We start from the raw sequence: 15,501 nt of genomic DNA on the forward strand, positions 1-15,501 counted from the left end.
CGATCGAGTATAGCTCCGGAGGGCAGTATGAATCAAGCACCACTTTAAAATATTTGCCCATGCTACTAATGGGCTGGGGCTGACTTTGTGTGTAACTCACAAATAAGGATTAATGCAGTGAAAATTAATTATTCAGAAAAAAACAAGTGATCTAGTGAGATAAAATGACATGAGCAAAGCACTGGCCAAAGGATACAAGGAAAAAATTAGGAAGAGAAATAAAATGGTACCCCCGAAATTGTCATCTCACCTTTCTAGAAACCCTGTGACTTAAGGACGCATGAGAAGGGACCTCCCGACACACCCAGAGGAAGTCACCCACATGTAGCTTTCTTATGTCATATTTCACACCATTCCTCATCAACTCCGAGAGAATGACATCCTTTTTACTTGGTTGGGCATCTGCTGATCTGCAGTACCAATGTACCATTAGCAAAAGGTAGGAAAAAACAGTGACTCAAGTATGCATGAACATAAAAGTACAAAAATGAGCCAGTGGATAACTTTTTGCTGTGACAATTCACTTGAGGAAATACTGAAGAAAGTTTTGCTCATGTAATGAGTGACAATATAGTAGTCAAGGTGCCTATCTATCTTCTGACACCTGCCTCAGAATTCCATCAGAGGGCAATGTAACCAGCAGCAGCAGCAATAGTCTGGTTGCAATACTGGCTTACTATGAGTAAAAAGGATGATACATAAAGAATACAAGTCAATCTATCTCGTCATATGTATGTGAACTCTTTGTAGTGACTGAGCAAACTTCAAAATACTTAAACTAGTTATCCCAAACAGAGAGGCTGATATTAAAACAGTAAAACTCAAGCTCCACAGTTCACATGTACTTCAACTAACGATCTTTATCCTTACTTTCCACTTGTTTCTGCAATGTCAATACAGAGAATGACTTCAAAATTCCCAGGACTTAGTATGAATGGCATACTGGATGATGCAGAAGTGACATCAGTAGAGGCAGGAGTAAGAGGCACCATGAGGATTCTTTCTGCATTGAGCCCTCTTTGTGATTGAGCTGGTTTCTTCTTGGATGATGGGACAAATGAGGCAGATGAATCTGAATGAAATAGATAAATTAAACACAACCAGACCGATGGGGTACTTGTGAAAAAAAATAAGGAGATTAAGGAGGTAGGGATAAAGCATCTTTAATTGTTATGAATTAGTGTGGGAGGGAGAGCAGAAACGACTAGTATAGGAGTAAAGATTAATGTCAGGTTGCCTAATGCAAAAGGGGAGATAGAAAAGGCAATGAAGAAGTTAAAAGAAGGAAAGACCTCTGGCATTAATGGCATAGTGTCCTTCCAACCTGTCAGTCCAGTGCAAACAATACCTGAAGGTGGATTAGAAAGTTTTTTCCTTTTTGACTTGGCAGTGGGATGTTTAGGGTCTACTGTTGGGACGGCTGGAGTAGAGGGCTTGGCTGTCAACCAATCTAGCCCAGTGCATTGATCTGGAGCACACTCATTGGACAGGTAGGCATATACAAATCCAGGTGGAGCAGTCCTGCATGAATAAAAGTTATCAAGAAAGCATAACTGAGAAACCCTGAATAGGTAAAAAGATTAATCAATGATTAGTTAAAACATGATTTGTCAAATTGTTGTGGCTCAGGGAATCACTTCAAAGTCCATTAATCCAATATAGAGCAAAATCTATTCTGCACATTTCTCGGGTAACAATCTTGTATTAAACTGACATCCTGCTATATTTGCAAGCTTTCTCTAACTCTACTTATGATGTACATAAATAAATGCATACAAATCCATGAACCCCTGCTTCATCATTACCAAATCTTTCTTATTTTAGGAGAGCCCTTGCTCAATTTTTCCCATATTTTCCAATGTCAGTAAATCTAGTATTCTGCCTTTCTCTCTGGTACCAAATATATTAATTCCATTGAAATAAAACATAACCAGACCTAGTGTGGTCAAGGCGGTGGTGGAAGCCTGATTCTTGTAGATTTGAAGCACCACACTTGATCAGAAATCCAAGGAATCCATCCTCCTCCACAGTAACACTTGCTTTGTCCTTTAGGGGGGTCTCCAGGTCCAAGGATGACACATAGCTGAACCTCAGCATTCCTTCATGGAAGAACAAATTGTGTCAGGGTGGTTTATACTTGTCTACTATTCATTTTGACACTTACTCCTTGTAGCTCCTTAATTAAAGTGGGTGGCTGTCATGGCAAGACCTTAGAAAATTGTAGGAAAGAGCATAGAGACAAAAACAAGTGAAAATAGAAATGAAGTGTGCAAACCCATGTAGCTGCAGGTGGCAATACTGCCCAAAACATCCTGTAGCTCATTTTATTTCATGTACAGTACCCTCCCGAGTTTCACATTATCCGAGTTTCACGCTTAGTCCTAAGTTCTTACCATCCCAACATTCGCACATTATCGCCGAGTTTGCGCTGCTTTGACATGTATGGGTCACGTCTACTTACCGTCGGCGTCACGCATGCTGCCTTAAAAGGCGGTGTCACACTGGCCGTCTTCCTCTAATCATTGGGGCTACGGGCAACTGCATTTGCCCATATGCCCAACCGGGAGCAAGTTGTCGGTTGTCTGTATGGATGGAAAATGGCTGTGGGTACGAGCAACTGTGCGGCTGTATGTAAGCAAACAGACGATGGCAGTGGCTGAGGAATGAGGAGTAGTGGAAGATGGCCCACCAGGAGACTCGTAAAGTGAATTGGCAGAGCTGCTTTGTTTACTATTTAATTGACAAGATAAGAAAACACCCCATGCTGTGGAACCACAGTTCAAAAACTTTTTTCTCCAATCAATAAAAACTGTACAAGGACTCCCGGTGTTGTGGTCCTGGCAGTCCTCCCGCAAACTACGCATGCTCAGAAGCGAATGTAAACAAACAGAGACTTGTTGATAAACAGAGCTGTTCTCACACATCCCCATTTTCATAGGCTATGCTCACTTCGCTTGCCAACTCCCTCCACCTCATGAGCCTATAATGCCCTCTAGCCCCCCCAAAAAATCTGCCAAAATTATGGGCCTGCATATACACATCAAGACATTTTTCTTCTTCTTAATAGCAAGATGCTATTTCCCATAAATTTACCCATGAATCACTTCATGAAGGCTATTTAATGGTTCAGGAACACAACACTGGTCTTCACAGCACAGTTCTCTGACGAGGTTTGGGTAAACACTCTTGTACTCTCGTCCTTGAAAATCGTAATCGTTCCCATGTGGCACACCTGTGGTTCCTCCGTGCCATAAATTCTCATTGTCACCACAGCGCATGCACGGCCAATCCCCCCCTCTACACTCAACCAACATAAACACGTGGATCGAATAACCACAAACACAACACACACACTCACCAGACTCATCAGGAACCATGGAAGATGTTTCTGACAAACAAACGATTTCACCATTTCTTTGAGTGTGTTAGAATGTATTTGGTGAGTGGCTCACACAAACCAAACTTAACTCTTGGCAAGAAAAGAGCAGTCGTCTTTAATACTACTCTCTTCTTGCCATTGGGTATGACTGGTTTGTATGAACCACTCACCAAATAAGTTCTAACACACTCTAAGAAATGAATGGCAAAGCCATTTTTGTTTGCCAGAAACATCTGCCATGGTTCCTGATGAGTCTGGTGTGTGTGTGTGTGTGTGTGTGTGTGTGTGTTGTAACATGATACACATGTTTATGTGGGCAGAGTCTAGATGGGTGGGTTGGCCACACATGCACAGTGGTGACAATGAGAACTTCTGGCACAGAGGAACCACAGGCACGCCACACCAACAACCGATTCTTCTTTCCATTTAACTGCAGCAACAAGTCCATAACTTGGGTAACAGCAGCACAAGTCGCAACAGCCCTTACTTTAGCAGATAACGCCATGTCGATACAGGGCGACTGCTTTGTTAACGTTGTGGATGTAGATACGGGCAACCTACCTTGGCCGTGTGTGACACATACCCGTAAAAGTTGGAGTTACCAGTTACCCCTACTGTTAATGCGGTGGGATGAAAAAGGCCCAGTGTGACACCAGCTAACGGACAACTGACAACTTGCTACCGGTCGGGCATACAGGCAACCGCTGTTGCCCATAGCCCCAACAGTTGGAGGAAAACGGCCAGTGTGACACCGCCTTAAGGCAGTGATGCCGCTGATTGGGTGAGCACCAGTGATGACACCATTGGACTAAAAGCAAACCACAAGCATGTTTTCAGAAATGTCAGCCAATCGTAAGGCAGCCACCCTCAACTGCGGCTTCAAAACGACCTGTTCTCTCTTCCCATTTTCTTCCTTTACCAAGGTATGTATTTTGAGATAACAAGGGAGTAAAAAGAAAAGAAAAAAAAAGTCAGCTCCTCCACAGGTCGGAACAAGTAAGCACTTTTTCAGTGTTTTCAATACCCTGAGTTTCGTGATCCTCGAGTTTAGCACAATACCTTCGGAATGAAGCAAGCGCAAAACTCGGGAGGGTACTGTATTTAAGAGGTGTGTCCACCATGTGTTAAATTATTAACGTATGATCCTGATTATACAGGTAACTCAATTTACGCGAGTATTGTGTCCTTGAAGAGGTCGCGTAAATCAAACAAGAGGTAGGTTTCTATCGAAAAATAAATATTCATTTCATTCACTGGAGAGAGAGAGAGAGAGAATATCCGTATCACCAAGATATCCACTCAGGCCCTCAGTCTCAGCCTCACTCGTGTGAGGAAGAAATGAGGGACACCATGAGCAACTGGCTAGTATTGGAACCGGTACCGAGCAGTCTGGTACCGGTTCCGTACCGTATAGCTGGTACCGGTATCTGCCCACCCCTATTGTTGAGTAGCGTGGCAGCGTGGGTACTGTATTGTTGTTTAAGTGGCGCGCGGGAAGAACTGAGCTCAGCTGTGTGGCCGTGGGAGCGACTGGCTAGTATTGGTACTGGTACCGAGCAGTCTGGTACTGTACTGTATAGCTGGAACTGTTAGTACCGGTACTGGTACCGGTACCTGCCCATCCCTATTATTGAGTAGTGTGGCAGCGTGGGTACTGTATTGTTGTTCAAGTGGCGTGCTGGAAGAACTGAGCTGAGCTGTGTGGCCGCGGGAACGACTGGCTAGTATTGGTACCGGTACCGAGCAGTCTGGTACCGGTACTGTACTGTATAGCTGGTACCGTTAGTACAGGTACTGCTACCGGTACCTGCCCACCCCTATAATGTTGAGTAGCGTGGCAGCGTGGGTACTGTATTGTTGTTCAAGTGGCGTGTGGGAAGAACTGAAAGTTGCGTGAGACATCTGGTGGGCACTCCTTATAATATCGCTTATAAGTGAAAAAAAAACTTAAATTAAACGTTTATTTGGATTTTGGACCCCGTGTTATTTTAAAAACGCATAAACCAAACTCGCGTAAATCAAGAGTTACCTGTATTTATGTGAAATGTATGCTTATGGGGAAATAATATATGCTTACTTTCAGATCTATAAGTTGATACATAATAGCAGGGGAAAATAAAATGTACTTTTTAACTCTCCTTTTTAGAGAACGGGATTAGTTTCAATTTTTCAAAAATTCCTTAGCCGTTATCTGACCGATTTTTATAAACAATACATCAGTGGAAAGAGGAGCAGAAGCGCAAGCTTTATATCGTGAGTTTTCTTTTCAATTAAGGGACAATTGTCGTTAAAAAATTAATAACGTTAGATACACTCCACTCCACGATACATCTTTTGGATTCTGCTTTAAGTTTTTTGGGTATATTTTTTCAGCAGCGTAGGTCATTAAAGGAGAGAGGAATTTTGAGTTGAAGTTTGTTAAAGTCCCCGGATTTATAGTGTTTGCCCTTTAAACCTAGATGCCTTCCCGGTTGGTATTCTTTACTGAATTGCAATTTTTTCTTTGTTTTGAAGGACTTTGTGTGTCTGATAGTGTCCTTATCTTGGAAATCGAGCCAAAATGTGAAAATTATCTCTAGCTCCTCCGGGGTGACTGATGTATGTGTCAGTTCTGCTGCCTCCAAGGCCATCGCAGATGCTAGTTTGCCTCAAGATACCATACGAATATTCTTTTAGGCTATTTTCTATGCTGAAACATGACGATGTATGCACCTCTGTATGAACAAAGCTTTTTTTTTTTTTTGCCAGCCTACAGCGCCGGTAGACTTTGAGGGGCATGAATGGTAGTCGGACCCAGCCCGTCATGGCCCAGGCAAGTGTTTTATAGTGACATAAGTGACGAGCGAGTGGGCGGGGGGGCAAATTCAGCCATAACTGTCATTTTTGCTTATTTCTTCATAATATTTTGTCACAAGCTAGCCAAGGCACGTACGAAGACGTGTGAAAAGTATTAATGCGCGACGCTCCCCTTAAACGGTAATGTTGGGTGAAAACTTTGGACTTTACTACTGTAGGCCTGGGTTCTCACCCACCATAGGCTCAAAGGTCAATGGGACAGATATGAGCACCAAGGCCAAGTGCAGCTATATTGTATGCTCCCAAATTTACTATTATCATACCGTATATTACCTGCAGACATAGTAGATGACTGTGGTCGTGGGAAGTCCCGGGACACTTGGTTATTCTTGCAGGTTGGGGAATTCAAAGGACCTGCCTTGCTCACTTTTTTTCTCCTTGTACTTTCTTCCTCTTCCCACTCCACCTCTTTCTCCCCCTCCCTTGAAGTGCAGTTTGGCTGTGGTGAAATTGGACTTGGCTCGGTGAAAGGAGTAGAGAAGCTCACCTCCCCTACTCCACCATCACCATCCTCTTCACTATCATCAGTAGATGAGGAGGAAGAAAGGGTGTGTGCCCGAAAATGGTGGTCAGTAAGTTGTTCCCTTGCTGTCTCAGTGGGAGGTGAGACAGGTGGCAAATTCTCTACACATTCCGTATCCACATTCCTCTTTTCATCATCCAGCTGCATGGCTAGAGCTTTACCTTCATCTGTTATGCTGAACCTGGAAGATTTTCAAAGCTTTAATGATGAAGTTAAACTGTAGTGAGTGTAGTCACAGGGTGGGTCAAACAGGTCATTTTCAGCCATTATTAATCCACTAAACTGTAGTGAGTGTAGTCATGGGGTGGGTCAAACAGGTCATTTTCAGCCATTATTAATCCACTAAACTGTAGTGAGTGTAGTCATGGGGTGGGTCAAACAGGTCATTTTCAGCCATTATTAGTCCACTAAACTGTAGTGAGTGTAGTCATGGGTGGGTCAAACAGGTCATTTTCAGCCATTATTAATCCACTAAACTGTAGTGAGTGTAGTCATGGGGTGGGTCAAACAGGTCATTTTCAGCCATTATTAGTCCACTAAACTGTAGTGAGTGTAGTCATGGGGTGGGTCAAACAGGTCATCTTCAGCCATTACTAGTCCACTAAACTGTAGTGAGTGTAGTCATGGGGTGGGTCAAACAGGTCATCTTCAGCCATTATTAGTCCACTCCAGGACAAAGGCCTTTCCTAATGTTATTCACCTCTCTCTCATAAAGTAAGGAATCCTATTGCATGTACAATAGTAATCTACTGCATGTTGGAAGAAATGTAGCAGATCTAAGTGTTGAGTATGGTATGGTTCACTATCCTCCTCACTTAAAATATTTCATGCAAAGTGATCCACTGGTGGGTCATGAGTCTGATTGTTCTCTTGCAAGTTGACCCACTGTGGGTCATTTTTGTATTTTCAACTCAGCTTCATGGAGTTCAGATTCATGTAGATAAATATTTTTTATTTCAATGAGGTTTTAGTCAAATAGGAAATTATTCTTGTATGTTTAATTTGGCTTAATACAGGTTGCAAAAAGGAGCAAAGTGGATAAAACTGATTAACAGCTAATGGAGAAACGAGGAGAGGCTTTTATTCATGATATAACTATGTATAGTCGGTTCACCCAAGTCTGAAGTGAGCTGCTGTCATACGGCATGTCCGATTTTGTGTATACTGTATGCTAGCCTACGCACAGTAAACAGTCGTCAGTGTCAATAATATGCAGGCAGCAATAACAAATACTGTCAATTATAGTCAATTATGAGTTAAAAATATTAGTAATGTCACAAATAGCTGTTTTGTTAATTTACAAGATTGCTGATTATGATTAATGTCATTTTGAAACTTTTCATGAGACTTAAACCTATTTTTTTTTCAGCATTTACATGGAAAAAAAAAAAAAAAAAAAAGTGCCGGCCTTGGGGGGGGGTCACGTGAAATGGGAGGTTAAACAGCCTTGAAGCTGTCCACCACTGAAAAAATTAGCAGGCTTTATATTAATAAAACAGCTATTTGCGACATTACAAATATTTTTTAACTCAAAATCGACTTTAATTGACGGTATTTGTTATTGCTGCCTGCATGATATTGACACTGATGTCCATTTACAATGCATAGGCTAGCACACAGTATCCACCAAATCGGACACGCCGTGTGACATCAGGCTGCCAGCGCACGATAATGCTCGCTTCAGACTTGGGGGAACCGACTATAGTGGTGGCTGCCAACAATGATTGTGATGATGATAATAAAATGATAACAGGAACAACAATGATTAATGTGTCATCATACAAAACAGGGAAATATACACATGATTTGTAAGTGATCTGTTGCAGTGCTTTTACTGGGGAACAGCTCTATGTGGCTTACTTGGGAGGGCGGCTCTGGCGGGCAACAAGGCCATTCTTGATAAGTGTGTTAATGGAAGACCATGCAGAGTAGTAGCACCCCACCTTATCTGGCTTTGAGAAAGAGGAATCACATAGAGGTTGAGCATCTGCTATCAGATCGTCCTTTTTCATGAAGCCTGGAAAACACAAGAAAATTACTTTATGAAAACAAGGTAGCTAATCTGTACTATATATATATATATATATATATATATATATATATATATATATATATATATATATATATATATATATATATATATATATATATATATATATATATATATATATATATATATATATATATATATATATATATATATATATATATATATATATATATATATATATATATATATATATATATATATATATATATATATATATATATATATATATCACCCTGGTAGCACAGAAAGGAAGACAGTCTTCACCTTACCTTCATAGTTTGACTGGAATGTAGCTCGATAGAGAGCCATCAGCAGAGCATAGGCACCTGATCTAAATAAAGGAATGTATTGCCTCTTAGATCTGCTCCTTCTCTTCCTCAAGGTATCTTCACTTCCACTCTGTTATGAAATGAACAAAGATGTACAAGGTTACAAATAGACAACATGAGATATGTGAGTCTACCCATGGTAGGGCCTGAGAACTACTATCCATATCAGACCCTATGACATACATCCCAAATGAACACCACTGAGTGCCAGGATTCGAACCCAGGCCTTTTGACTAGAAGGCCCGGGTTCGAATCCTGGCACTCAGTGGTGTTCATTTGGGATGGTGCTTTGGCACAGATTGTTTCACACACTCCGCTAATTTTTTACGCTATTGTGCATTGCCAGATGCAGTTAATTATGACGTTTACTCTTGACTGTGAGGGCAAGACCTGCGTGAGCCACTTACACATTCGAATAGGTGAGGGGTGACGTATGTGACGTGTATCCACCAACTACCTCCACCCCTGGCTTCCCCTACTCCCATCCCTCCCTCCTACCCTCCTCCTTCTCCCCTACACTCTCTCTCTTCCCCCGCCCTCTTTATCAATAGGGTTGTGGATGTATGGAACAGGCCTGGCAGTCATGTTGTGGGTGCCAATACCATGGATACATTCAAGAAGAGGTTGGATAAATTCATGCATAGAGGTAAGGTGGGGTTAGGATAACAGGAGCTGCCTTGTATAGGCCAACCGGCATCTTGCAGACTCCTTACATTCTTATGTTCTTAAGATAGCATTTTCAATTTGATATTTTGCAAATAGCAACTCCTATGACCAAGACTGTAATTTCTGAGTGATGCTGAAATTTCAGAAACATGAATAAACAACAAACCTTTCCTGGAACTTGTAGGGCAAGAGATTTTTTGCCTCTAGCAGTGGAAGCGACTGGGGTGGAGGTGGAGGGGACAGTGACAGTTGCAGAAGTACTAGTTTTTTTTCTCTTTTTGCTTCTTGGTGTTCCTTTTATCTGGAAAAAAATGGAATAAGATACAACAGTCAAATTGAACAATTAATAAGTTAAATGCTGGGTGGTGCAACTATGGGCCACCAAGCCATAAGTAGTTTGCAGATTGATTTTTTTGTTTTGTGGCCCACCATATATATATATATATATATATATATATATATATATATATATATATATATATATATATATATATATATATATATATATATATATATATATATATATATATATACACACACACACACACACACACACACACAGTATACCCCACATAAGTCGGACCAATTGGGGGGAAGGCCAATCAGAGTTATCCGAAAATATGAGTTACCCGCGGGATTTTTTTTCACATTTGGCATGCCTGTTACCACTAACAGTTGAAATTATCTGTGTAATGCATTACGTAAATAGGTATACTACATACATAGTGCGCGCAGACATATACAAATGCGGCGTACACACACACACACACACACACACACACACACACACACACACACACACACACAGCGCGTCGTGCGCGCACACACACACACAGCGCGTCGTGTGTGCACACACACACACACACAAACACAACAATAAGGGCTACAGAGCGAGCGAAAGTTGAGGGAGACACTGCCACGCACTTGCTAAGTCAGCTGTGTAAACACTGATCTTGGCGCCGGCAGTGCCGCGGCACACGCGCCCGTTTCGCGTCTCCAACGGCTCGGACAACTCCTCAAATGACTCGGACGATGTAAGAGCTATCAGGGGTATTTTAGCCAGTATATAAGCAGAGTGGCTTAAAATTACTCGATCAAAGGGCAAATAATACGTTGTTCCAATCTCAAAACATGGAGGGTACTGGCTGACTATTGTGAGTCTAGCATATGATCAGACCTTGAGTGAATTGCAAATACATACATAAAAAGAAAAGAAAGAAAAATAAATTGCTGTACATAACGAGTACGTAACTGATTCAAGAAAGTAGAATGTACTCAGTTCAAATACATACCTTGTGGATCTGCATCCAATCTGTTGCACCAAACTCTTCCTCATGCTGAGCCAAGCGTTGGTCCAACATTTGGCATATTTTATTGCCAAAGTTGGCTAGCAACTTGCAGTCTCGTCCTGTGTATAGTGGCAGAGGGTAGAGGGACAGGGACTTGCGTGCCTAGACAAAGAAATACAAAAATATCATCATTTATCACGATTGGCAACTAGGACCTGCTTAATTTGATTTCTCAGAAAAATTGGCTTATAGATGATAATGCAGATAAAGTTGATAATTTTTAGGACTTTGTGCTAACAAGTGACCATTAAAATAACCTACAGGAGAATATCAATTAAACACATTTATTTAAAATTATATCTACTTAGCAAGAGACCTTGAATTTCAACACATTATTGATTTTATTCAAGTATTTTCAACTTGGAACGAATCAAATTTGCCACATAATAATAAGCTGGCGAGCAAGATGAAAAACAAGCATTAAAATGTAAAATTAACACAAAATAAGCAGTGACACCAATAGGAGTGCAGCAGGCCTAAGTCTGAGTCATTCCTGGTCCCTGGTTGGCTGAGGGTGAGAGCACCATGACCTCTAATAGGCTGTGTCAATCTCTCTGAGACTGAGTCATTCCAGGCCCATAATTGGCTGAGAACATGAGCAGCGTGGCTGCTCACTGGTTGTGTCAGACTGTGGGTGACTGAGTCCTTCTTGACCCCTGACTGGAATAGTATCACTGTAGTCTCACTTCTACTTCTGAAGCAGAACTTCGCCCTCAGTCAGTGACTGAAACTAAGACTCGGGAGAATCCAAAGCATTCCCTCCCACTCCCACCTAACAGCTTTATCAAGCCTATATATATAAAGGAAAAAAAAAAAAAAATGTTCCTTGTGCCCTCTTTGGCCTAAAATCTCAGACTGTTTATGGCACTAACAGAGTCCTGGCTGTCATTCTTAAGGGAAAAGTTTTCATACTAACACCCTCTCATCAACATGCAACTACAGGAACATGAGCCTGATGTGGGACTTAAGAACATAAGAACACAGGGAGACTGCAAGAGACCAAGTGGCCTACACAGGACAGCTCCAGAATCCCCCCCACTACTCACGATGGGTGAGATGTATTTTCAGGGGTTACAGGCAGAGGCTTGATCCTCGTTTACCTTCGGTACGGGCGTACGCTCCACTACCCTGTCACCTTACTGCACCCACACCTCACTCATCAGTCATCTTCTCTAATGAATCCGCTGATAGCCTTTCTGAATTATGCTTCGACTCTCATTCGACCGGCTTAGTCGCCACACTATGCTACCACCTGTCATCCTCGTCCATGTAGCTAGCCAGTCTACTCTTATAACAAGCTATCGTCCCTGCACTATGTGATTGCTTAGTCTATTCCATTCCCCACTACCCTAGTACTAAACCAATGCTTGCCCATTTCCCTTCTAAATCTATACTTTTCTAATTTAAATCCATTGCTGCATGTTCTATCCTGCTGGCTAATTCTCTAAACTTTACTTATATAGCCTTTGTTGTAACCCTTGACCCATTTGAATACTTCTATCAGATCTCCCCGCACTCTTCGTCTTTCTAGCGAATGTAAGTTGAGATGTTTCAGCCTATCTTGATATGGGAAGTTCCTCAGTCCCTGAATCATCTTGGTCATCCTCCTCTGAACTGATTCTAGCAAGTTGATGTCCATTCTGTAGTGTGGGCACCAAAACTGGACAGCATAATCTAAGTGTGGCCTAACTAACACTAAATAGAGTCTCAGGATGACCTCTGCACTTTTGTTGGTTACCCTCTTGTTAATAAAGCCTAATACACTGTTACCCCTATTCCTCTCACTAATACATTGCTTCCTTAGTTTTAGGGCAGAGTTCACTAACACTCCCAAATTCCTTTCACACTCTGATCTGCCTATCGCTGTGGAATCTAAACTATACCCGTATAATGGGTTGCGTGTTCCTACACTTAGTACGCTACTATTGGTGATGTTAAAATTCATCTGCCATTTCTCTGACCAAGCTGACAGTTTGTTGAGATCCTCCTGCAGTGCTCTAGCATCCTCCCTTGTCCTTATAGTGCGTCCTATTTTGGTGTCATCCGCAAATTTACCTATGTCATTAATTATCCCATTGTCTATGTCATTGATGTAGATAATGAATAAAAGCGGGCCTAAAACTGAACCTTGAGGAAGCCCTCTGGTAACATTACCCCATTCGGATTTAGTAACATCACAATTACATACTGCCACCTCAAGATGTCTTGCCATTTGCTTATCTTCAAAGCTTTTTCCTCTTCACACTAAAATTATTTTAAGGTAACTCATCTGAAATAAATTAATTTTATTCTTCAAGGGCCTTGTTAACACTCAGATGTCCAATAACATGTAATGTCTTAGATGATTGAAGTGTTTTCTTTTTCTATTATTAATCCATCTACTCTCATTTGGTTTACAAGGTTCCTTTCTCTCTTAGCCACATTTCCACTCACTCTCTGAAAGTTGTACTTCATCTTTGAGTCCCTCTTCCCTGCTTCCTCCTGCCACTCCAGAAGCCAGGTGTCAAACAGAGGATTGGCATGCGTCACTACCCTCCTGGTACGGCGATACTTCTTTTCTGCTGAACTCATGCTGCCTCCAGTCCTGTTCTTGCCACTTGTGGAATGCTATTATTCACTGCATAGCCTGTGGAGAGTGATTGCTCAAACTTACATATCCATATTTTTCCCTTTTGTGTTACTTAATGTAGAGCTGGACACTGGTTCAACATGAGATCAGTTCCAGAGCATGTACTATAGTCTGCCCTTCACTAGCACAGTTGCACCATACTGACCAGCAACCACAGTGGTGTACTCCACACTGGCAAGAACCTATTTTACTCCATAAAATGCCCACCTGAATAATGCAGTGGCGTCATGGGGAGAACTGCCACTTCTCCGAGCACATGAGATGTTGATCGAATCTGGGTGATTTGCAATCACCCACCCATGAATCAAACCTGAGCTCTCAAGAGGTGAGGCAAACTCTATAGTGTAAAGCCAAACGGGACCCTACAACTTAAGGCCCATAACTTCCCTCAGAACTGCTTTAAAATTTTCCTGGTTGCTCCCTGGGGGTTGGTAAATGTTCACAAAAACTGGGTCCATTCCTTTCAAGTGAACACTATTTTCCTCAACCTCTCCATTTGAATAAGAAAATAAGAGTTTGGCTTCTGTGACAAGGACGTTATTAACATATGTAATTACTTATTACACTGCCATGACTCCTGTTTTTTCTGTGCCTGTCTGTCCTGTCCTGCACGACAAACAGGATAAGGTATCAAAATTAATTAAATTGACCAAATTAAATTAAAACTAACACCGGACAATTTACAGTTTCACCCAACCAACAATTTTCTCACGTGGTTTATATTTTTCTGGTGATAGATGTAGTGAATTGCATGATTTTGTACTGAAATAGGGCACCTCGAGATCTACGTGAAAACAAATATAGGGTCGACCACCTAGGTGAAGTTGTGAAAGACTGCAGTAATACCAATTTTACACCTGCCCCGTGTCCAAGGGTGGGGAGCTATTACCCATCCCAGGCTCAGGGGCCAATGCGACAGGGATGAGCACCGAGGCCACCCACAGCTTTAGCGTATCCCCCAAACTCTGCCTTGGCCCACAATCCCCTCCCCAAAACTGGCATGTGATAGGGAAATAATTAAGGATGTTGAATCTTCAGTGTTTGCCTCGAGCTGCTTGGGGTGAATAGCTGCTCCGTTTCTTCTTTTTTTTCTGCAACAAAGGAGACGGATCAAGGGCAACAAAGAGTGCAAAAAAAAACAAAAAAAAAACGCTAATCACCGCTCCCACAATAGACAAAAAAGTATAGCCAAAAGAGAGGTCAAATAAGGTAACTACGATCATGTCAGGCACCAGCGATTTTAAATTCCCTTGGCTACTTCGATTCTGCTCATAATTGCCAAACCCGTCTAATAACCTCACTAATTACAGTACAGCAACATTGGTCAATAAGCGGAGATTGCAAAGTTGCCCCCATACTCCCCTCCATTACTCTTCGGACAAGCCTTACCTGCCCCTCTGCCTCGGGCCCCTTACTTTCCTTGCTCTTCTTTACCTCCGGACACAAAGATCGCACACACTTGCCGCCTAGGAGATAAGAGGTAACGGTCCACTCATTCTGCGTAGAGAGGAAGGAATCATCTTCGTCCCGCCACCTTGATCTTGAACTTAGTCTTGATGTCACAGGTGGGGAGGTGGCTAACGATGCCAAATTGTCTTACTCTGCCTCTTATGTTTGCCGATTTCCGACCCAAAATCTGCTTTCTTCACCCAAGTAACTGCCTTCATATATGGTTATTGTTTAAATGGTTAGTTATTGGTGTTTCTTGGCAACAGTTATG

The 15,501-nt window shown here is 41.9% G+C and overlaps 1 protein-coding gene across 1 annotated transcript; it reads right to left on the bottom strand.

The window, feature by feature from the left end:
* Positions 1–241: 241 nt before the first annotated feature.
* On the bottom strand, positions 242–15,338 carry LOC126996335 (crossover junction endonuclease MUS81-like). The gene is made up of 11 exons (XM_050856704.1): positions 15,171–15,338; positions 13,586–13,778; positions 11,096–11,254; positions 9,970–10,104; positions 9,078–9,207; positions 8,619–8,775; positions 6,509–6,939; positions 1,937–2,099; positions 1,349–1,521; positions 871–1,072; positions 242–410 (listed from the first exon to the last, which is right to left on the bottom strand). The coding sequence occupies exons 2-11, from the start codon at positions 13,721–13,723 to the stop codon at positions 242–244; spliced, it is 1,857 nt and encodes a 618-aa protein (XP_050712661.1). The 5' UTR covers positions 13,724–13,778; positions 15,171–15,338.
* Positions 15,339–15,501: the final 163 nt, after the last annotated feature.

This window comes from Eriocheir sinensis, chromosome 10 (assembly GCF_024679095.1).
Source record: "Eriocheir sinensis breed Jianghai 21 chromosome 10, ASM2467909v1, whole genome shotgun sequence".
In the NCBI taxonomy this organism is placed as follows: domain Eukaryota; kingdom Metazoa; phylum Arthropoda; class Malacostraca; order Decapoda; family Varunidae; genus Eriocheir; species Eriocheir sinensis.